Below are 22,741 nucleotides of genomic sequence, written 5' to 3' on the forward strand. Positions count from 1 at the left end.
GTAGGTATTTTTTTTCCTGCTTCAGTGCTCTTGTGCTTCGCTGAAATACTTTTCTTTTTGTCTTGAACTATAACTTACTAGGAATTGACGGTTTGACTGGTTCTTTGTAAACTTGTTTCACATCTTGTATGTCATGTCCCTACCTAAAATCCTATTATCAGAAGAAGACCTAAAGTCTGGATTTCAGAACACTCACAGGTCATTCATTGGTGGGATTTCCTTCCCAGAAACCTGAGGGGAGTCTTCTTAAATTGCCTAGTTAATGCAAATCGTAGATATCTGACTCATTACTGCCAGATTGGATGATGGGCTAGTCTGTACAGTAGACTCTGTGATTCCTGCTGCATTGTCTCCAAGACCTCACAGTCCTTTTTTCTGTGCCTTTGCTGGGGGAAAACATCACATCTTGGCTTGCTTCCATCTAGGGTCAGATGAAGACAACTGTGCTGTCTGGGTAACAGACAGAGCCTGCCTGGAAAAGGAACATCTGCAGGACTTTGTCTTCCCTGAAAGGCCTTATTGGGAACAGTGTTGCAGACGGAAGATACATGACTGGTTAACCAGTTTTCCAGGGAGATAGATGATTGGGATGACAAAATCAGCACCCCCCCCCCACCCACCCAAATCTGGAGCAGGAAGCACCACAAATTTAAGATGAAGTTTGCTAAGGATCAGTGTAAAATCCAAAAAATTACTGCAGTCAGAGAATATGGGCAGAGCTCAGAGAGTAGCATAAGTCACCACTGTAATGCATCTGTGCCTCCAAAATAGGCAGGTGGTGGAAATTGGATGTCCAGAACAAAGGCATGGATGCTTCTCAGTGTTCTTTGGAGGTAACTAGCACCAACAGGAAATGCTGGCTCAGCAAAATCTTCTGCCAGTCATAGCCGTATATAGAAAACTTCCCTCAAAGTTGGGAGCTGAGAAGAGTACTTGGTAGACTCTAAATTAGGGATTTGAGCACAAGATGATGAATGGTTGTACCAGCTGGGTGGCTCTCAAAGTTTTTGGTCTCTGGACTGCTTTTACACTTAAAAATGATTAAGAGCCCCGAAGAGCTTTGTCTATGTCTATTATATCCACTGATATCTCTCACATTAGAAATTAAAGGGGGTGCATGGGTGGCTCAGTTGGTCAAGTGTCGGACTCTTGATTTCGGCTCAGGTCACGATCTCATGGTTTGGTTCGTGGGATCAAACTCTGCATTGGGCTCGGCACTGATAGTGTGAAGCCTGCTTGGGATTCTCTCTCTCCCTCTCTGCCCTTCCCCTGCTCGAGCGTGCGTTTTCTTCCTTAAATACTTTTTAAAAAAATAAATTAAGACTTAAAAATACTTGTAAATACATTTACAAATGACAATAGTATTTTTATGAAAAAACTTTTCCAAAACTTTTCTTTAAAAAATTTGTGAAGAGTGACATTATACATTTTTTGAATTTTGTAAATCTCTGATACAATAGAAAACAGCTGGGTTCTCCTAACTACTTGTTGTCAGTCTCTTGCTATATATCATGTCTCTGGGAAACACTGTACCCTTATGGGAAAATTAGAGTGAAAAAGGCAAGTAATGTCTTAATATTATAAAAATAGTTTTGACCTAAGAGGGTCTTGGGAACCCCCAAGAGTCCCCAACACACTTTGAGAAGACTGCACAATGAGCTTCTAAACAAGGGATTCGTCCATTTCTTTTCCCCTTTGTCCCTCTTCACCCAAAGCCCCTAAATCATAGTGGAAGCTTGTTTCAGTCCTGTGATGGCAGTTTGCATCCTTCTACCCTGTGTATTTTTTTCTTTCTGACCTCTTTTATAGCTCCTCCTATGTTCATACCTTACCCTTTCTAACCTGTCCTTTGCTGTGATGCTTAACTTCCCAAATTTCATACCTGCCATACATACTATTGTCATGTCCAAGTAGAGGCCTGTTGGGGTTTTCCTCAAGAAAAAAGGTCAAACCATTTGACCTTTGGACTTCAGGATCCTTCCTAAGGATGAAAAGCCTGGTCTCCAGTGTTACATCCTTAAGTGAGACCTTCCCTGACCTTCATTCCAACTTTTGCCTTTGATCTCCAGTGCTCACATAAACTCACCATAGCACTTACCACCCAGAATCTCGACGGTGAGGTCTCCACAACTAGGCTGTGAACAGCTTGAGGACAGGGACTGTCCATCATCTGCTGTGGCCCCTGTACCTCCAGGACAAGGCTCTCTTGCTCATCTCATGCCCACTGTTCATAGGATCTTCAGTTCATTAGCATCTTGTTTAGGGCCCTCATTCTTATAGTTGGCTCAGGGAAATCCAATTTTACTAAGCTGCTTTCACCAGAGACTTATTTCACAGTTGCTCTTCTATGTTCTGCTCTGTGTAGAAGGCCACACCAACCAGATTCTTTGGTAATTTTTAAATTAAGACTAACAGAAATGTTTCCTTTTCTATTTAGTTCTCCAAATGACAAGAAATCTTTTTGCTCAGTTGAAGGGGAATGGAATGGTGTAATGTATGCAAAATATGCAACAGGGGTAAGAACCTGTATTTTATACTTGTTTTAGGCTACGTTGAATTATAGCCTTCCTTCATCTGGAAATTTAAACACTGAGGCCAGCTCTGATGCCAACTCTTCAGGGAAATCCTTTTCCTTCCCCTACTTTTTCCCCAGCAGTACAGTGATTTTTATTTTCTCCTCTCCTCTCAAAATACTCAAATATATATATACACACACACACACACACACACACACACACTCAAAATACTCAAAATATATGTGAAAAAAATGCTTGGCATACTGTATGCCAAACCCAGTAAATGGGTTTAGCTATATCATTAGAATATGTGGTATATTTATAAAATTAAGTGCTAAACTAACTCGTCTGTTTGTATACACAGCTTGACTCTTTTACAAGAAATGTATTTACTACCTAGCTAGCACCAGGAATGCAGAAATGATTAAGACAGTCCTTGACCTAAAGGAACTTGCAAGTAGTACCTAATTAAAGTAGGGAGGAAGGTGGAATGGGATTAACAGGAGGAGCCAATGAACTGGATTTTGGACTTGGAGAATTTGAAATGTAAAAATGTAAAAAGCACTTCATTAACATTAGAAGTCATTGTTTATGGGTCAAGCTTTCCTAAGAGATTTAATACTGAGCATGTAGCACATAGCCACATTGAAAACCTCTGTTGAGCTTCTACCAAGACTTAAGATACACTAATATTATTTTATGCTGATAGTAGCATATGAAACTGTTTATACGTTGTCTTCCAATGTGGGATTTGATTATTAAATCTGTTCAGGACTTCTGGGAAGAGTTGACTTTTCCTCCTAGAACAGTTTGAACAATAAAGTATCTACCTACCTCTTGTTTTTTAGGAAAATGCAGTTTTTATAGATACCAAGAAGTTGCCTATAATTAAGAAGAAAGTGAGGAAGTTAGAAGATCAGAATGAGTATGAATCCCGCTGGTAAGAGAACTTTGCTAGAGCTGTTGTGGCAGTGCCCCTGCTAATGGCTAGGCATAGGCAGGGCTGGGTTTTAGAGACACAGTAGCACAGTGTAACAGCACAGACTAATTTTGAATACCTGGGTTCATATGGAGCTCCACCACTTAGTAGCTGTGTAACCATGACGGTAAGCTAGCATCTCTTTGCCTTCTTTCCTGAAATGGGAACTACCTCAGAGTTGATGTGAGGACTAAATGAGATAATCATGTAGTATATAAATGATGTAAGGATATAGTAAGTATTCACTGTGTCGTTGGCTTATCACCTTGTGGTTTATACGAGAAGGCAGTGAGGTTTCCAGTCGAGGTGTGTACAACACCCTCAGGTTTTTTGTTGCAAAAAAAACTTTTTTTTTTTTTCCTTAAAGTTCATCTCTAAGTATTTCAGTATGTATCTCTAAAGTGACTTTAAAGGGATGCCTGGGTGGCTCAGTTGGTTAAGTGTCCAGCTCTTGGTTTCAGCTCAGTTTGTGATCTCACGGTTGGGAAGTTCAAGCCCTGTATCAGGCTCTGCACTGACAGCATAGAGCCTGTTTGGGATTCTCTCTTTTTCTCTTTTCCTTCCCTGCTCATGCTCACTCTCTCAAAATAAAATAAATAAAGTGACCTAAAAACCACTAGCCACAATATCATGATCATGCTTTAAAAAAATTCCTGGGGCGCCTGGGTGGCTCAGGTCAGGTCATGATCCAAGGGCTGTGGAATCAAGCCCACATTGGTCTCTGTGCTCAGCATGGAGCCTGCTTAAGATCCTCTCTCTCTCCTTCTGCCCCTCTCCCCCCCTCACACTCTAAAAAAATTTTTAAAAAAAGGTTCCTTAATATCATCAGATAGCTAGTTGATACTCAATATTCCAGTGGTTTCAAACCTAATTTTTTCCTTTTCCATCTGCATAGTAAAATCCAGATCTTTCAGTGGTTTAAGGAATCATGCACTAAAGTTCTTTGTTTAGCATATTAGGGTATTTCTTAAGTGAAGGAAGAGGATCTTACAACACCCAACTATGGTCTCTGACTTAACAGTCTGCTTGGCTGGACGGCCTGGTCATATTAGTAAGTGGAAATCTATAGAAATCCATAGGGGATCTTAGTCATGGCCACTTTTCTGGTTCCTAGGCATCTTCATTTGTACACTGACACTAGTCTTACCTAGTTGTCATCTTCCAGGCTCTGAGAAGAAGCCACATCTCTTACCCCGATAAGCCTCTGTTTCACATCTTAACTCTTACTCTATTCACACAGTTTCTCCAAGATTTCATTGTTCAGGGGAGTTTTTCTGAAATGGAACTTCTCTCCCCTGATCTAATAACCCTTTTGGTTTATAATACAGGAAACTCAAGCCCCATGGAGAGGTAAACATACCCCCTAAAGTTGCATAGCAACTACAGGTCAAGCCAGAAGTAAAATCCCAGGTTTCAGTTCTGTTCTTTTTTCCTGTTGTCTCTACCATATCCAACTTTCCGCCCATCCTTTATTTTCTTCCTTTGACACTAACAGTGCAATCTTCCAAGCCCATTTCTCTGTTCTTTGCCACTTTAAGGAGATTGTCTGTGAACTATACTCAAAGTTATTTGACTTATACTTTCATTGTGCTGTATTTAGTGAGGCTCTAGACTTTCATTCTCAAGTTTGCTAACTCCTTTGTCCGTCAAGTACTTAGCACCTTGACTTCTTTTCTTTAGCCTTTGGAAGGATGTCACTTTCAACTTAAAAATCAGAGACATTGATGCAGCAACTGAAGCCAAGCATAGACTTGAAGAAAGACAAAGAGCAGAAGCACGGGAAAGGAAAGAGAAGGAAATTCAGTGGGAGACAAGGGTAAGCTTGTTTGGGTTGCCTGCCCCAAGGTCCCAGCTCCTATTCTCTCTGTATCCTGAGGTATATAACTCATTCATTTCAACGAATGCTGAAGTGAAGGACCACTTTTAAATAAGCATGGCGATAAACAAAATGAGCCTTGCTTGGTCCCTGCCTGAAACTCATTTTAGTGTAATGGAAGAAAATATAAAATAATAAAAAGTATAATTCTAGAAGTACAGAGCAAGTGAGTAACTGAATTTTCCCCCATTTCTTTTACAGCTATTTCATGAAGATGGAGAATGTTGGGTTTACGATGAACCATTACTGAAACGTCTTGGTGCTGCAAAGCATTAGGTTGGGAAATGCAATGTTTACACCTGATGACCAGGGCAATAGGCATAATTAAGCAACAATCTTCCTTTGGGAGAACCTATTCACTCCCTTCTTATTGCAGTGGTTCCTATCTCAGGGATACTGGACTTTCTGATGCAGATGAACAATTAAAGCAAGAAAAGCTTCCCGTTTTTTCCTTTTCTGTGGCAGTTACAGTTTTGACTTCAGTCCTGAGAAAAACTTCAGGTTTTGAAAACAAGATGTCTGCTTTTTTCCCCAAACTCCATGCTTTGAAAAGCATTTATAAATCCCAGTCTTAAATCTTGCATACCAGTATGGCTGTTAAGATCTACATTTGTTTCCTAGTTCATATTCTGGGATGGATATATATATATATATAATTACATACACACATATATAAATATATACCTGATGCCAGAATTTTCATAAATGCTCCAACTACTGTAAATATTCCTGAGTTGTTTTAGAAAATTAGTGCAATGTATTAAAATCAAGTGTTAGGAAATTTCATGGCCTCACCTATAACAACTTTTGTTTTGGAATTGAACTATTATTAGGAATTGGACTATTAAATTGTATCTAATGCGGGACTATATTTAATTATACTCAGTGCTTCTTAAGGCTTCATAAAGTAATTTTTCCAGTTTTTTTTTAATGTGTTTCTTTTATTGTTTGGCAGCCTGGGATCTAAGAGTTAATTTACATAAGGACTCTCCAGAAATAATAGAGGATCTATTCTTTTTTTTCCACCCCTCCTTTATACCTTGTTTAGCCCCCACCATGCTATCCTCCAGAGTCTTCCTTGAACTCTCATACAGCACACATAGGGCTCCCAACATTTTATACAAAAATATTTTATTGTTTTAGAGGGTTTGGGAAGAATAATTAGATCCCCCCCACCCCACACTGAAACAAAAGAATGCTACAGCAGCAAAATGGCTCATTCTGAAGGGCATTACAGAACTATCTTTATTTAAAAATACATTAAAAAAAAAAACAAAAAACCACAGGTATTAGCACCTAGCATTTAGGCACTAAGACATCGGTTACATAGGGCCTCTCAACGTTCTCTTACAGACCTCGATCCTCCATCTGAGAGAACCAGGACATGCCAGGGCTTCTCATATTGCTCCTGCAAGCATTTTTGGTCACACTTGGTGCACCCTGCTACTTTCTCTCTGCCAGCTGCTATAGTAACCCCTGGTTTGTTAGTCATAATGTGGTGGGTAGGAGGAGAATAAGTCAAATTCTATGATGGCAGTGCAAAATTTCAATGGCACTACTAGCAGTATAACTAACTTCATAAAATACAAACACATTTTTAAATACACAATGCTTCAGGCCAACGGGACTGCAGTTTATTTGACTATTTTATGGTAGGGGAGAAGGTTAAGTGTTGATGTGAAAGCCCTGATGTCAGTAATGGGGATGGTAGACTCTACCAGCAAAGGAGAGGTTGGCAGGTAGGTTAGCTGCATCACTTCACAAGAAGAGTTTGAATCTTCACCAGAAGGGGAACCATCTTCTTCCAGCTCATACTTCCCAAATCCAACAACCTAAAAGAAGCCAAAAACTTGAGGTGAGAAAGGCTGACCAGATTTGGGCAAAGCCCTGTTAGAATCTTTGATACCAACCCCAACTCAGTGAATGGTAACTGGGCTAAATGACAGCTCTGAAAAGGATAGAGCTACAGCCTTAGATAGCCATACTCACATGAACACTGAGCATTTTACTTCCTGGTCCTCTATGAGCCTTGAACCAGTTGACTAGGTCTGACTTTGAGAATGACTTCAGTGCTTCAATCTTACAGGGGAAAGGGAAGATAGGAAAAAACAAAGAAAGCAAGCTATAAAAAAGACTAGCGATGCATTTTCTGGAAAGACTGTTATTAAACTAACACACCCGAGGTGGATCTCTTTGGTCCTGCTTAGCACCTGAGCACATCATTTTATTCTTCCAGGTATCAGCTTGCCTTCAACCTTCCAGAGAAGGGTGAAAACAAGCCTCTGAGACACACCTTCATCTGTTTCACAGCAATAATTAACCCTGGCAAATAAGCAAGAGAGGGTAGCAGATGCTGTAATTATAGCTGAGTACTACACACAGAGCCAAAACCCACTACTGCCTCAGTGTCACCTCTCAGGTACATGGTAACTGTATATTCTAGCTTGCTTGAGAAAATATAGTAACAACTGAAGCAGGTAAAGAGAATTTTAATTTTTGAGAGAGTCACAAAGTGCAAGCAGGGGAGGTGCAGACAGAGAGACACAGAATCCAAAGCAGGCTCCAGGCTTGGAGCTGTCAGCACAGAGCCCCGACGCGGGGCCTGAACCCACAGACTGCGAGATCATGACCTGAGCTGAAGTCGGTCACTCAACCGACTGAGCCACCCAGGGGCCCTGAGAATTTTGTCTTCTAATAGGAAAACTGGAGCACCGTATGAGCTGGGCTGAAATCTCTTATTAAATAACTTTCTTGCCTCTGTGTCCTTTGCTAATTCACCTTATACAGTTATATTCTCAGCGCTAGACTGCAAGTTCCAGAGCTTTTGTGCGTTTTACTACTTGGGGCTAGAAGCTATCAAAAAGACCACAGCCAGAATCTGGAGAGGAATTCCTAACGACCAGATGTTCTCAATTTTCTTTAAATAGAAAACCCCTTTTTCCCCCCACAATCCTGCAGTGAACCTCAATATAAATACAAAATATAAAAGTATTTTACAAAAACAATATAAATACAAAAATAGATCTGCTCACTTAGGTGCTAGACAGGCCAGTCTGGAAACAGGATTTGATTTAGTAAAAAACCAAACTTAGAGGAACACCCCAGGTTTCTCTTCCACACAATATTGATTTGCTTGGGATTGGGACTCCTATAAAATCAGGAGTCCCTATCAGAGCTCTGTCACTCAAAACTGTGTTACTACTACCTCATGGGCAAGGCGGTCAAAGAGATACTGCTGTGTCACTACTTCGTTCCAGTTCCTGTCCACCTCCTCCCCAAGGTGGGTATCTTCACACTCCTTCAGCTTGATCAGAGCTGTGACCTGTTCCACCAAAAAAGGAGACCCTCAGGTATAGTATCACACCAGATGCCCCAGAACACACTTGGCCCTGTTCAATCTGGTTAGTGACAGACCTGCTATGGTCCCTTTATTTGGGACCTGCAGCACGATGGGGAAGGATAAAGCTACGAAGACATTATGACCATGTTAAGGTGGGGGCTACAAAACTCAAAATCTGGCCAGCAGGTAGCACTGGCAAGAATGGTATCAAGCTGTCTTATGGGCTTGTGTGGGCCAAGGAACAAAAGAGCAGGTCAGCACAGTTACCTGGGTGTTGAATGCATCCTCAGTGAGGTTCTCGATCTTCTCCTCAAAGTTTGAAAGAAACTCCTCTATCTTCTTATCAACAACTTCAGAACTGAAACAAAACATCTTCAATTAAGAGTCATCAGAAACCTGGTCTCAAGCAGAATGCAGAGGAAGAAAAGGGCTAAGGCATATTTCTAGGAAAGAGACTGAAGTATTTTCCTCCCAGGCCTCAGTACTCCCCTACGCTGAGGGAGATACAGGAGAGAACCCAACCCCTACCTCCAGCCCAACTTCCTGATATCCTCAATACTGAAGCAGTGACAACCCATGCTTGACCACCCCAAAGCTGAGAAACAAGGCTTGTTTGTAACTCTGGTTCTAGTATGAATGCTAGGCCAGGCATTCTTTGCTTTTGTCCTCAGACCTGCCTAAAGAGAGGAAACATTGGCAAGCGTGCACAGTGACCACAGGACTCGAGTCAAGCCTTATAGGATCACCAGAACCACGGATCTGTCCTGGATCACGTAGGCATCTCTGAATCACCCTCCATCCCCACCCCCTTGTGACTAAGTGAAGCAAACCCTATTTTGGTCAGAGTTGCCTGAGGTTTAAGGAAGCACCTATAGCCCCCACTCTCCAGGCCAAGAATAATAATAGCTGGGCCCATCTACTCACTTGTATTTAGTTGCCTGAGTCCCCACAGTGACAGAAAATCCTAGAATCCCAGATGTGTTCCTACAGGTAGGGTAGACATGGTACCTACAACCAGAATGAAAAGTTCTATGAACGCAGGTAGTCACCTGGGCCCTGCCCTCAGAAACTAGAGGTAAGTAGGAAGGGTTTCTGCACATCTTTACTGGACCTGGAGGTCCTGAAAGAGAATCCACAAACGTATATGCATCTATTTCATTCTCAGGTTAGGGTGTCCACCCCCTCTCCTGAACTGAGGACTACAGGCTAGCTTTTATCCTTGCTAATCTCTGAAACTTAACTGAAAACCTGATCATAGACAGTACAAGATGCAAATTCTAGAAGTTGTCTTGACCAGTAGGTATGATGATGATGCTAAGGCATGGAAGGACCAGCAAGCTCTGAGGCTGCTCAGTCAGGATATCTGATAAACCTCAGCCTGCAAAGTAAGCCCCAGACCTTTATTTGAGCTCAGTGCTCTTGCCAGCAGACTTACCCAAGGGTCTGCTTGGTTCGAAGGAAGTCAAAACAAGGCTCTTCCATGTGCATCTGTAATTCAACATACTACCCATCAGCCCAACTCCTCCCAGCAGAGAAACCTCCATTTCTAACCCCCAAGTGTTCCACATACCCCAAGTCCATCCTTCTTTACTGTCGTCTTCCTAAATCGCCCAGGCCCCCTGTCCATTCTCATGCCGGATGAGAATACTAAACATAACCATCTCACCTACCAAACAGGCCTCTGACCTCTCCCAAGTCCCTAGCTCCCAGGCATAAAGGCCAGTCCTCGTAGTGGGTCAAGGGCTCCTGAACACCTCAACTCTCCTTTATTACAACTTACCACAAGCAGCTCCATAAGAGTGTATTCTTTCAGACTCCTGGTACCTGACTGAAAGGAGAAGTTGGTCAGACCAACTGAAAATCCAATGGTTTATAGGGCTTTTTAAGAATCCAGTTATTCTTGGCAACCATTTATTCAGGTATCCATCCCATTCTTCTCTTCCCCCCAAAGAGTTGATCACACCCTCTGTTGCCATACTTGCAACAACTTTGTTTATACATCTGCCTTTCCACTAGACTGCAGGCCTGTGAGGACAGAAATCATGCTTGATCATTTGAATTCTTGGCCCATGCACAGGACTGCAGGCACACATGAAGGGAAGTCCAATAATCCCCACCCAACCTGCCAGTTCCTGCCCAAAGGACCTAAAGGATATAACCTAAAGTCAAGTACATGCAGTTCAGGGTCCTAAGAAGAAAAGCAGAAAATGGGATCAATGAACAGTATCTGGAGCTATTCCTTCAATAGGAAGGACATGAATAGAAGTTTTTAAGGCCACATACAGGGACCCAAACCAGTTGCTAAGAGAAATACCTAAGAGGCTGATACCATACTTGGAGACCACATGCTGGCAATCCTGAAGAGTAGCAAAATAATGCAATTAGAATGAAAGGGCAGGAGGCCAAAATCCAAGGATGTTGCTAGTACATTATATAGTCAGGCTCTTGCAGGCTCCTCTGACACGTACTCATTGCTATTCCTTCCCACTTCACCAGAGGAAGAGGCTAAAGCCTGTGTGCCCTGCAAGTCCTGTTTAGTCAGGCAAAGAGATTTCCTGTTTGCCTCTAAGAGGACTGTAGCAAAACTAGTTGAAACCTTGTATCAATTTCCAGTTTAAAATGTTGTCTGGCGGGAGGGAAGTGGTGCCCTAAAGAAAGCAGTTTGTTTTGGAAGCTAGTGCTAACAGTTGATTGATAAACACTTCGACAGACATGGTCACACATGGTCTTATGCTATGAAATCCTGCCTAAAACAGAAGTACTATGGTTTTGAGCAGCAGAAGCACTGGAAATGTGGACAAGGCTAATAAGCAGGGCCAGGCCGTATTATTTATGAACTTTGGCGCCTGGTAGTCATTTCAGCTTCAAATAAGCTGAGAAGCTAGATGAAAGCAAACAAACGAGGCAGCTATAGTCAGAAAGAGATGGGCTCTACAGACAAACTGGATCTCAATGGAAAGACTTAGGTCCAGGCCAGAAACACAATAAAAGGACAAAGTGACAGACACTAAGGCCATGTAGCCCTGCCCAAAGCCCCGACCAGAGAGCTCTTCACAGGGCCTGACACAGAAGGGACTTCCTCATGCAGGACCTTCAAGGAACTAGAGCAGCAGCTAGCAGTAGAAGCCCCAGAGTGTAGGAAGTCTGACATCAGTCTAGACAAGCACAGGTCCCCCATAGTCCTAGAAGTAAGTGGGCTAACCACAAGCTACGGACCAAATGAGATTATTGCGAAGCTCTACCTTATTTTAAGCCCAATCGCACCTTCCCAGAATGATGTGGAAAGAACAAAGGATCTGGGGGTGTAAGGAATAAATTCAAGCCCCACTTAGTATGACCTCAGGCAAGTAAGGGACTCTGGACCTCAGATTCATCATCCATAAAACAAGAGATAAATCCTTTATCTTAAATGCTTTGAAATTTTTAATTGGAATTCTGGTAGTCATTCTTTTTGCTATATATACTGATTACTTGGCTATGTTTACTTTTGTCTCTTTCAAAACTGTCCTTTTAACAAATGTCCTCCTGCTGCCTGGGGTTGGTTCTGTCAGGGGAACATGTAGGAACTCCCAACTACTCTTCAGTCTCTGTCCCTCTGGCCCAGTGGTTGAAGGATTCAATGAAGCATTATGATTGAAAAAGAATCCATTTCACTGATAGGAGCAATTTTTAAATGCAATTGCTTCAATGGGGCACCTGGGTGGCTCAGTCTGTTAAGCGTCCAACTTCAGCTCAGGTCGTGATCTCACAGGTCATGAGTTCGAGCCCTGCATCAGGCTCTGTGCTGACAGCTCACAGCCTGGAGCCTGCTTCAGATTCCGTGTCTCCCTCTCTCTGCCCCTTCCCCGCTCAACTCTGTCTCTCTCCCAAAAATAAACATTAAAAAAATTTTTTAATGTAATTGCTTCAAGAAGACAAATGACTGCAAGGAAAAAACTAAATGCAAAATAAAGGGCCTCGAAAGTCATAGGGTCACTACTCCAAGGTACTCTGGACCTTCCATCAGGCTCTTAGCCATGAGGATGGCTGTGTGTAACGGGGCCAGCTGACCTGATAGTACACAGTGACTTCAGAGTTGGCATCACCCTTGTTCAGAGCTCTCACTTTGCACAGGTGGTGACCACTAGGCAGCTCTACCACCTGGAACTGCACAGGCATCTCCTGCTCCAGAGGCATGAAGTTCAGCTTACTGCAAAAGAATGAGTGTGGATCACTGAACAGTGCCTTTATCCTCTTACCCCCTCCCAAAAACTACTATGAAGAGGTGAGGCCATCCACAGTCCCTTCTGAATTGCTTTGTTTACATAACCAGCCTCAAGAAAACCTACTACAAGGAGTAGTATCATCCCCTGTGGATTTACTAATAACTGAGCTGTGGTTCAAGGCCCTCCTGCTGGTAGGAATATAGAACTCCTACAGAGAAAACTCATACCAATACTTACTCAACAACATATTTCAGGAAATCCACTGATTCCTAGGAAGCAAAAGAGAAAAAAATAACTGTATTGGGCACTTATAACATTAATTTCACCCTGAACCAACTACTATCAACATTCTAATTGCTTAAGAAGCCCTGGATAGCATAAGGAAAGCAGATATAATCTGCAAAATTCATCAATTGGGCTCATCATTCACTGATTTAATATTATGTTTGTTGAATATTAAGTGGCTCTCAACTGAACAGCTCCCTCTCTTTTTTCCCTTTGGCATTCTGTTAACCTGTACACTGTGACACGATCAAACTTAACTGTTCAGTTAAACCCACTAAGCTGTGTCCTCTAGGATACCTGTGACTATGTTTTAGAAACCTAGGTCTATAAATACAGAACCTGGCATAGAATGAGCAAAAGAATAACACTTAACACTAAGTGAATGCATCCTCTCCCAAGACTTCTGTTTTCTAACCTATAAAATGGGGGATAACTGAAGGGGTGAGCTCATCTTTACAGTGGTTTCTATCTGGGGCAATTCATGGTACTAAGTTGTTCAGACCAAAAGGACCCCAGCCCAGTACTCCCACTGTGTTCAGAAAAGCAGGCAGCTATCCTGCTCTTCTCTATGTGGGTTAAAGCTTTTAAACTTCTTTCTGAGGAAAGGAAAAGAAACTAAGGCTGGTTTGGGGGTTGGAGGAATAAAGACAGAGGAAGTACAGAGGAGACAGCAGTCTCAAGAGTGGCCAGTTACATATTCCATTGAAGGAACAGTCCTGAGAAACTAGCAAGCCATGAAGGAAGATGGTCAACAGGCAAAAAATTTAGGAAGAGTCCCAAACAAGCATTCTTGGCTGGAAGAGGCCTCAGGTAATTACGAGGTTCACAGACCTATCCCACTCAATATATATCAGAACAAACTCCTCATATGCCCCCAAACCTACTATTTTTCCTACTCCTCCACCAACCCACTGTTTCTAAGGCAAGAAATCCGGGCATCATCTTAGACTTCTCTCTTCTCCCTCACCCCAACATCCAATCAGTCACTGAGTTTTGGTCATCTTCTATCTCACTATTTCTTTTTCATTTATTTGTGTAACTTTGGGCTTTATCATTTTTCCCTTCAACTTGTGTGTGTGTAATGGTAAAAGCACATAACATAAAGTTTACCATCTTAACCATTTTTTAAGTAAACAGTTCTACAGTATTGAGTATATTTACATTGTTGCAAAATGGAACTCCAGAACTTTCTCACCTTGCAAAACTGAAACTCTATACCCATAAAACAACTCCCCCCTTTTTTCCATCTTCCCAACCCTTGGTAACCACCATTCTACTTTCTGTTTCTACGACTTTGACTACTATGGATATTTCATATATTCTGGAATTATACTTCATGTCAATTCTTATAACAGCCTCATAACTGGTCTCTCTGCATCTTTCTTAACAACAAATCCCCATTTAAATGCTTCAGTGATTTTCTATTTACTACAGGATAAAACCCAAGCTCCTTAACTTGACACACAAGCTTGATATACAAGTTCTGCCTGTGTGTCTGTTTGTGTACACATCCCTCACCACACCCCAGATCTCCCACTTTAATCTCTAAATTAAACTGGTGTTTCCACACACACTCTTCAACAAGTAACCATCACCTTGTATTTACTGAATCATTTCACTCAAAGCCTTGTCCATTATCAGCAGTCTTCTTCATTAAGGAAGTCTTGCCCAGCATCAGAATGGCTGTGCTAGGACAACTCTGATCTGCGAAAACTACTACAGAGCTTCCCTTTTCGGAGAACTAATGCAATTCCAGAGCCCACAACAGCATTCAGACCTAGCTAACAGCAACAGAGCACCTCACACTCACTGTGCTTGTGACATTTCCTTGTACCAAGCCTTCAACAAAGAGCTGGGATTTGAACTCCTTGACAAAGCTCAGCAGAGACTCAAGGGAAAGGCCATCCATCAAAGCCCGGTACTTGTCAATCATAGACCAACGGGCATATTCCAGGATTAAAAGCCGTACATCTCTATATAGAGGGCAGAAAAAAGACACAGTTTTATCATTTTGAAATGAATCTTAAGGTAAAAAAAGATTCTACAGATGATGTGTTTCTAAAGAGACACAATTTCTATCATAACTTAAGATGGGAGAAACAATGTCATAATCACCAAAAAGTATTTATAAAATTACATATACAAAATTATGCATAGATTTACTCACTGGTACAGCTCAAGTATCTCAGTTGCAAAATAAAATACTTCACATTAGGTTAACACATGAGTCACACACACCAATTTAAAATTATTACTATTTTTACTTCAAGTCTCACTAACATTTTATTAATTACTAAAGGCCACCATTATGGGTATCTATTACTACAGTAACTATACAGTATAAGTAGTGGCTCTGGGCCAGAATCAGACTAACTCCTACTCCTCACCACCCAACTCCCCTCTCCTCACACTAAGCTATCTGAACTTGTCAAGTTACTTCACATCTGTGACTCAATTTCTTCATTTGTAAATAATAATGGCTACCATTACAGGGTTTTGGAGAGAAATAAATATATACATCTAACGTTTTTAGATTTAACAAGTAACAAATCTTCAATAAATAGATATGATTATTAGTTTACCACATTTTAATAAAGTAGCATTCAGTAGTTATTGGATACATAGGGCTATTTTTCATATTGATAGCTCTAGACAACTCTCCTTTCCAACTTATACTTGGTTATTAGTTTTTATAACTTTTTGTGATGAGATTATAAGTTATTACAGATTTCTCAACTGCTCCCTGCCCTGCTTTTGAATTTTGTTCATTTATGGGCTCCTTATGACTATGTCAAAAGTAGGGCCTCTATATAACGTTGTGCTGTTTGTTCACCATTTATAGATGTCCAGCAAGGAGGTCAAGCCATGTGCACAAAGGGTGGTATCTACTCAGAGGGGACTTCTTTTTCCCCTCCACAAAGACTCCACCTGCTGATAGAGGCCACCCCAAAGGGGCACTTCTTCTGATTCACACAGAGGTACCTCTGGGCTACCATTAGCCCTAGACAAAAGAACAGGCTCTAATGAAAGGCTCAGGGTGTTATGAGCAGGAGGTTTAAGCATTATTCTACAGACTGTCAGAAGCTTTTTGCTATCCTTTGGAAACCTGGCTGAATTCTGGGTAGTTGCAGTTGCCAGATAAACTATGGATTAAGCAATTTAACTCAGCTACCTCATCATAATACCCTACATACTACAATCATCAGTAAAACAATTTTGAGTTATAACAAAGCCAGCATTCACCACCTTTTACTTACAAACTTTGGAAAAAGCACCCAGGTTGCTTGCCTTTAGCCTATAAATAAGTATAGTAGGCTTATTTTAGTCCTACTCACAAATAGCTACTTAAGCTGGGTTCAGAAATCCTATAATCCAATGGACGATTTCCTAAACCACAGCCAATTCTAGTATGTCTGAAAAATAGCACTGAAACTATAGGCTCATCCCCCACACCTAACCCCTCAGGAAGGCAAATACTTTCAGGCCTTCAAAATATAAGCTGATTCTGGGGCACTTGGGTGGCTTAGTAGGTTAAGCGTCTGACTTCAGCTCAGGTCATGATCTCACAGCTTATTGAGTTCAAGCCCTGCATTGGGCTCTGTGCTGACAGCTCAGAACCTGGAGCCTGCCTCAGATTCTGTCTCCATCTCTTTCTGCCCCTCCCCGCTTGCGCTATGTCACTCTCAAAAACAAATAAACATTAAATTATATATTATATATATATGTGTGTGTGTGTATACACACACACACACACACACACACACACACACACACACACACACACACACATATATGTATACCCACTTGGCCAGAGTCTCAGGCTTGATGAGGATGTTAAAGTAGGTCTTCTTCAACTGCTCAGTTATCATTGTAAAAACAGCTGGTGTGGAACTGAATTCCGCTAAGTAGTCAATAATGAGCTGAAATAGTAGCTAAAAAGAAAAGAAAAAAGCACTTTAAGTAGAGAAGCATGAAATTCACTACGTTTTGGGGCAGGGATGAGGGGGGAAGGTTTTTCCATTGTTTTTTACCAGGGGCCCAGCATGGTAATAGGCATTTGTAGAGGACATAAGAGAAGTATGTGACTCAAGGATCTTTAGGAGCTAAAATCCTCAATAACTGTGAAATTTGGAGCAATGATTACTTCTTTTTTTTTTTTTTTTAAATAGTTTTCATGGGTATTCTTAAACATTTTTTTTCATCCAAATAAACTTAAATCACTTTTTATTCAGCATCTCTATTGCCCCTAATTTGACGTTAACTGAGAGGGCATTACATATATATATTAATTTTGGAAGTAATGACAACTTTCTATCAAAGCTATTCTATCCAGAAACATAATGAGTCTCTCTTATTTAAAGTCTTTTATTTATATGATTCTGTAAGATCTCTGGTTTCCTTTAGAGAGATTCTGTACTTTTCTTCCTTATTCCTAGGTATTCCATTTTTCTCAATATCATATAACGGAGTACTTTTTCCATCCATTTCTATGTGGTTATTGCTACTATAGGAAAAAGAGCTATTGATTTTGATATACCGATCTCATGACCAGCCACATCATGTTATTTTTTAAACTTCAGTAGACTCTTAGGTTTTCTAAGAATACAATCATATCATCTGCAAAGGGGTATACTTTTTCTTTTCCAACTGGATTTTTTTTTTCCATTTTAATGTAGTAGCCAGAATAATAGAGATGATCATGTGCTTCCTTGGCTTGTTCCTGATTTTAGTGTTCAGCATTTCATCAGTTACTGTAACATTTGCTGTTACTGTTCTTAATGAAGGTTTTAAATTTCTCTTTAATGTTTTATTTTTGAGAGAGACAGAGTATGAGTAGGAAAGGAGCAGGGAGAGAAGGAGACACAGAATCTGAAGCAGGCTCCAGACTGAGCTGTCAGCACAGGGCCTGACATGGGGCTCAAATCCACAAACCATGAGATCGTGACCCGAGTGGAACTGAGACGCTTAAATGACTGAGCCACCCGGGCGCCCCTGAAGGTTTTTACTGTATTTAATTTCCCTCTATTCCTACTTATTAAGAATGCCTACTTACATTTATCAGATGATTTTTTAGCACTTATCATATAATGTTTCTCAATTGACCTGTTATGATGATTTGTGTTCATCAACTTAATACTGAACCAATCCTTTGCATTCTTCCCATTTGATCACATGAATTATTCTTTTTGTTACATTTTTAATTTAATTTTATTTTTTAAATGTCTGAGTCTATATAATATAGGTGAAACTAGTGTCTACTTAGAGAGAGAGAGAGAGAGAGATTGATAGATTCTATACCAGGTTTTAATATTAAGGCTAGGTAAGCTTCATAAAATTAAGAGCCTCAAATACTTGCCTATACCTTACATATATATTTTTTTACATTTATTTACTTAGAGAGAAAGCACACACATATGTGTGCGCTCAGCAGAGGAGCAGAGAGACAGAATCCCAAGCAGGCTCCACACTGTCAGCACAGAATATGGCTTATATTTTTTAAAAGCTCCCCAGGTAATTTCAAAACATACCTCTTAAATGACAACCAATGTTATTAGGCTTTAATCTGTTTGGCTCTAAGCTACCTTACACTTAGATCTTTGAAGGCTGATAAAGGTTAAATATTCCACAGTATCTCCTCCTAAGACCAATCTTTGTTCTCTGGGACAGTAATAGGGACAAGGGTACAAAGAAGAGAACTATAGTCTGCTCTTGGGTTTGGCTATGACAGAGAGGCCTCTTAGCACAGGTCTAACTTCTGCCAGGTCTTTTCCTCCACAATTTTTCTTGTATGAACCTAGTTCCGCAAATCTTAATATATGTCCTACACAAGAAATCAAGATATAAAATTTGTTGATGGACACATATTATTTTAGCTGGTATTTAATGGCATAACCCTCTTAGCTAGCATCCCATATTATTTCTTCTTCTGCTTAAGAAGTTTTTGACAAATAACACTGAAACATATTCCTTACCAAAAGATAAATTAACCACAAGATACATAGACCCTGTTTCTAAAAGGCTCAAAAACTTAGAAGGGAAATAAGACACATACTTGAAACAAAGGGATAGAGTGAAAGAGGAAGAAGGAAAGATACAAATATTTGAGTTCTACTCTGTCAGGTAATGTGCCACATGCTTTAAATTTGTTATTACTGTCTGAGCATGAAATTAAGCTCATACCAGTCCAAAATGCCAGTGTTGGCTGCAGAGGAACTGACAGCAAAGGGAAGGAAAATCAAGCCTGAGGCATAGACTGTACTGCATGCATTGCTAATAATTAATGAATGTATATTGCTCTTATGTGTGGCCCAAGTTAGAATAGCTGTCACCAGCCAAGAATCCACATTTTGTTCTATGTATAGCAACGCATGCATAAACCTCTATACTTTGTGCTTTAGGGGCAACAAACATAAAATTTCAAGCTCTCTATGAGGAAAACAGAACATGTGTACTTACAGGTAGTTTGTGGTTGAATCCTTTCACTCGAATAATTAAACCATGTTCTCCAGCTACCAACTTATACTCTAGCTGTGCCACATCTGCTTCATAAGCTGGTTCCGCAAGGTTATGGGTAAGGATATTGACAAAGATATCAAAGAGAACCACACTGAGAATATAAAATACAAATAGCACTATTAATTAGCAAGAAATAAACACAAATAAATGTACTTTGATTTAACAACAGGAAACTTCACTTTTAGCAAGATGTTAATTCCACTACTCCAGAATGTAAAACTGTGTACTGAGTTAGAGTTTACCTAGGATTCAATTTTACAGGGACATTACAGACACCTACCTTTAGCAGTGCTTCCCAATCTTTTTCATGTTATATACACATACAAAATGTTAATATTTATACTGAAAAATGGGGTAAGTGTAAAAGGCATACAAGGCAATTGGCCCAAAGGCTCTGGCCATCCCCACAGCCTAGGTTTTCTGACTGACAAATTAAAAATCTGAGTGAAGGGGGAGATTAATACATTTTTTATGTGGTATTAATAAATGTTAGTGCTGCTTATCATTTTAAGGTTAGATTTTACAATTTATTTATTTTTATTATTAATATCTTTTTTAACATTTATTTATTGCTGAGAGACAGAGCATGAGCAGGGGGAGGGCAGAGAGAGAGAGGGAGACACAGAATCTGAAGCAAGCTCCAGGCTCTGAGCTGTCAGCACAGAGCCTGACATGGGGCTCGAATTCATGAACTGTGAGATCATGACCGGAACTAAAGTCGATGCTTAACCAACTGAGCCACCCAAGCTCCCCAGATTTTACAGTTTAAGTAGCAAAGGAAAGAAGTACAGTAACATTTCCTGAGCACCTCCTATGTTTCAGGGACATTTTAGGCTCTGACCTCCCACAGTGCAGGTATCTGTATAAATATTTAAATTATTTGCTAAGAACAAAGTATAATCAGATTCCTTGCCAGTTTCTAAATATAGGATCAAACAGATCCATTCATTCTCATTACAAACTAGAAGCTAATCCAAACGCATCTTTAAGGAACTTTCTCAGTCCAGTAATCCTATGATTAGCCTATACCATCAGCATGTTTTATAAATGGGTGGAGATGGAACGGCCACAATTCCATTTTAATGCTCAGTATCAATACAAATAATTTGTTTTGGGTACAGAAAAAATACACAAATCAGCAGCATAACTCAGTACTCACAGAGAAAATAACAGAATGATTCAGAACAAAACAAACCAAATAGTTTTTCCATAAGAAATATATTTTCCAGAAAAGAGGACACCTGCTTACTTTGCTGCAGACTTCTGTATCAAAGGTGAAATCAGATGGAAGCGTATATATGCTAAAAGAAAAAAAAAAAAAACAGGTAAGAAATTACAGGCCAGAGGCCTCAAATATTTTATACACCTGCTATTTGACCCTAACATATTTTCTAAAAATTCTTTTTTTTTTTTAAGTTTATTTTTATTTAGTTTGAGAGAGATAAAGAGCCAAGGGGAAGGGGCAGAGAGAGAGAGGGAGAGACAGAATCCCAGGCAGGCTCTGCACTGTCAGCGCGTGATGTAGGGCTCCAACTTACAAATCATGAAATCATGACCTGAGCCAAAGTCAACAGTTGGACGCTTAACCGACTGAGCCACCCAAGTACCTCTAAAAATTCTGAAATAAGCTACTAGCCCTTAAATCCGCATTACATTTTTATCCTGAAGTGTCTTTAAAAAGTTATATTTACCAGTCTAAACAGTGTTCAGAAGGCACACTTCAGTCTATGGGAAGCACAAGTATATAGACAGATACACAAAGAAGCCTAGGAATAGTCATCTTTATTAATAGCTTTGGTCAGAGAAAATGTTTACAGAGGTATACATGTCAAAAACAACGGAACAATCCCAATGTTCAGAGAGAGCTATAGCAGAGACTTTCTAAAGAAACACTAATAAGCTATTCAAAAAACACCCTCCCAGTAATCTAAAAAATCCCTCAGAGCTACGTTACAGTTGTCTTGAGGTTAGGAATATGGGTTAAATAGCAATGAAGAGCCCTCAGCCTTTTTGATTCTAAGTTGCTTCCGTAAATTCCTATGCTATTCACAAGAACAGAAAATAAAAATGCAACAGTTTGGGTTAACACATTAAAGACTAGAACTTTGGAGTCTATTTCTGTATACCATGATTCCTTTATGATGAAAAGCAAAATGATAGAGGGAGAGAGAGGGAGAATATTTCACATTTGTAATGTTGGAAAAGGCTATCTATTGTGTCTCAGAATAATTTCCTTCAGCATACTTTTATCCTCTTGTTAAAAATAAAGTTTAAAACATACCACCATTCCCTAAGATGGCCAAACACCTGGCTCTGCTTTCATTTAACCAGAAGAAAAAATATTTGAAAACAATTTCATTTTAGCCTTGAATCTTTACTTATTTCCTAGAATCTGTAAGGTATACAAGGGTTTCTGTGACAGCACTGGAGCACAGTATGAATCTGATAGATAAGCCTAGAAAACATCTTCAAATGAAGAGAAAGGAGAAAGGGTGATAGAGGGAAATAAGGTTGCTACCAAGTAGAGAAAGAGTTGATATACTTATTTCACTCCAATTAGAGAGGGAAACATTTTACCTTTGGGAATTTTGAATTTGTTGTCTTTCTTATACCACAGGCAACCTTGTAGAGTATTCACAATTTTAACAGGGTATTCTGTCTCAGGGCAATCAAAAGCCTTCAACATGAAGTCCGTGGCTAACAACAGAAAAGAGTAATCATTAATTCAGGTATTTCAGCAAGATTCCCAACAATCTTCAGTTCTGAAGTCTAGGTAACTTTTGTGGCAAAAATAAGCCAAATTAAGATGCTAGAGAACAATAAATTAGTAAAACAATACAGAATAGAAAATTCTCTTGGTCTTAAACTAAATGAACTCTGAAGATTTGTAATTTCCTAAAGGTCAATTCTGATCTCTCTGCATTCTGCTTCATTCCCTTTCTCAAAGACAATGTTAACTGTAAGAGGGACCTTTAGTCAGGATGGTTGTATAAACCAATTTATAAATGAATCCATTCTTGAATG

The 22,741-nt window shown here is 40.1% G+C and overlaps 2 protein-coding genes across 12 annotated transcripts in view; one reads left to right on the forward strand and one right to left on the reverse strand.

Annotated features, from left to right (window-relative positions):
- Positions 1 to 6,302, forward strand: part of OSBPL9 (oxysterol binding protein like 9) — a 200,663-nt gene extending 194,361 nt beyond the window's left edge. For all 8 annotated transcript variants that reach the window (XM_030324176.2, XM_030324180.2, XM_030324177.2 and 5 more), the window contains 4 exons: positions 2,438 to 2,516; positions 3,365 to 3,456; positions 5,176 to 5,311; positions 5,573 to 6,302. In XM_030324176.2, coding sequence (XP_030180036.1) covers positions 2,438 to 2,516; positions 3,365 to 3,456; positions 5,176 to 5,311; positions 5,573 to 5,647 — 382 coding nt within the window. In that variant the 3' untranslated portion in view covers positions 5,648 to 6,302. The remainder of the gene's footprint in view (positions 1 to 2,437; positions 2,517 to 3,364; positions 3,457 to 5,175; positions 5,312 to 5,572) is intronic.
- Positions 6,303 to 6,583: 281 nt separating this feature from the next.
- Positions 6,584 to 22,741, reverse strand: part of NRDC (nardilysin convertase) — a 103,542-nt gene continuing 87,384 nt past the window's right edge. For 2 of the 4 annotated variants that reach the window (XM_030324173.1, XM_030324175.1), the window contains 14 exons: positions 22,295 to 22,414; positions 20,967 to 21,018; positions 19,658 to 19,808; positions 17,006 to 17,133; positions 15,012 to 15,174; positions 13,154 to 13,185; positions 12,762 to 12,900; positions 10,492 to 10,539; positions 10,147 to 10,199; positions 9,636 to 9,719; positions 8,979 to 9,069; positions 8,577 to 8,693; positions 7,361 to 7,450; positions 6,584 to 7,203 (listed from right to left, as the gene is read on the reverse strand). In XM_030324173.1, the coding sequence (XP_030180033.1) occupies positions 7,006 to 7,203; positions 7,361 to 7,450; positions 8,577 to 8,693; positions 8,979 to 9,069; positions 9,636 to 9,719; positions 10,147 to 10,199; positions 10,492 to 10,539; positions 12,762 to 12,900; positions 13,154 to 13,185; positions 15,012 to 15,174; positions 17,006 to 17,133; positions 19,658 to 19,808; positions 20,967 to 21,018; positions 22,295 to 22,414 (1,466 nt within the window). In that variant the 3' untranslated portion in view covers positions 6,584 to 7,005. Of the gene's footprint in view, positions 7,204 to 7,360; positions 7,451 to 8,576; positions 8,694 to 8,978; positions 9,070 to 9,635; positions 9,720 to 10,146; positions 10,200 to 10,491; positions 10,540 to 12,761; positions 12,901 to 13,153; positions 13,186 to 15,011; positions 15,175 to 17,005; positions 17,134 to 19,657; positions 19,809 to 20,966; positions 21,019 to 22,294; positions 22,415 to 22,741 lie in introns of those variants that run through there. The other 2 variants (XM_030324174.1, XR_003970703.1) reach the window with 2 other exon arrangements.

Source organism: Lynx canadensis, chromosome C1 (genome assembly GCF_007474595.2).
Source record: "Lynx canadensis isolate LIC74 chromosome C1, mLynCan4.pri.v2, whole genome shotgun sequence".
Classification (NCBI taxonomy): Eukaryota; Metazoa; Chordata; class Mammalia; order Carnivora; family Felidae; genus Lynx; species Lynx canadensis.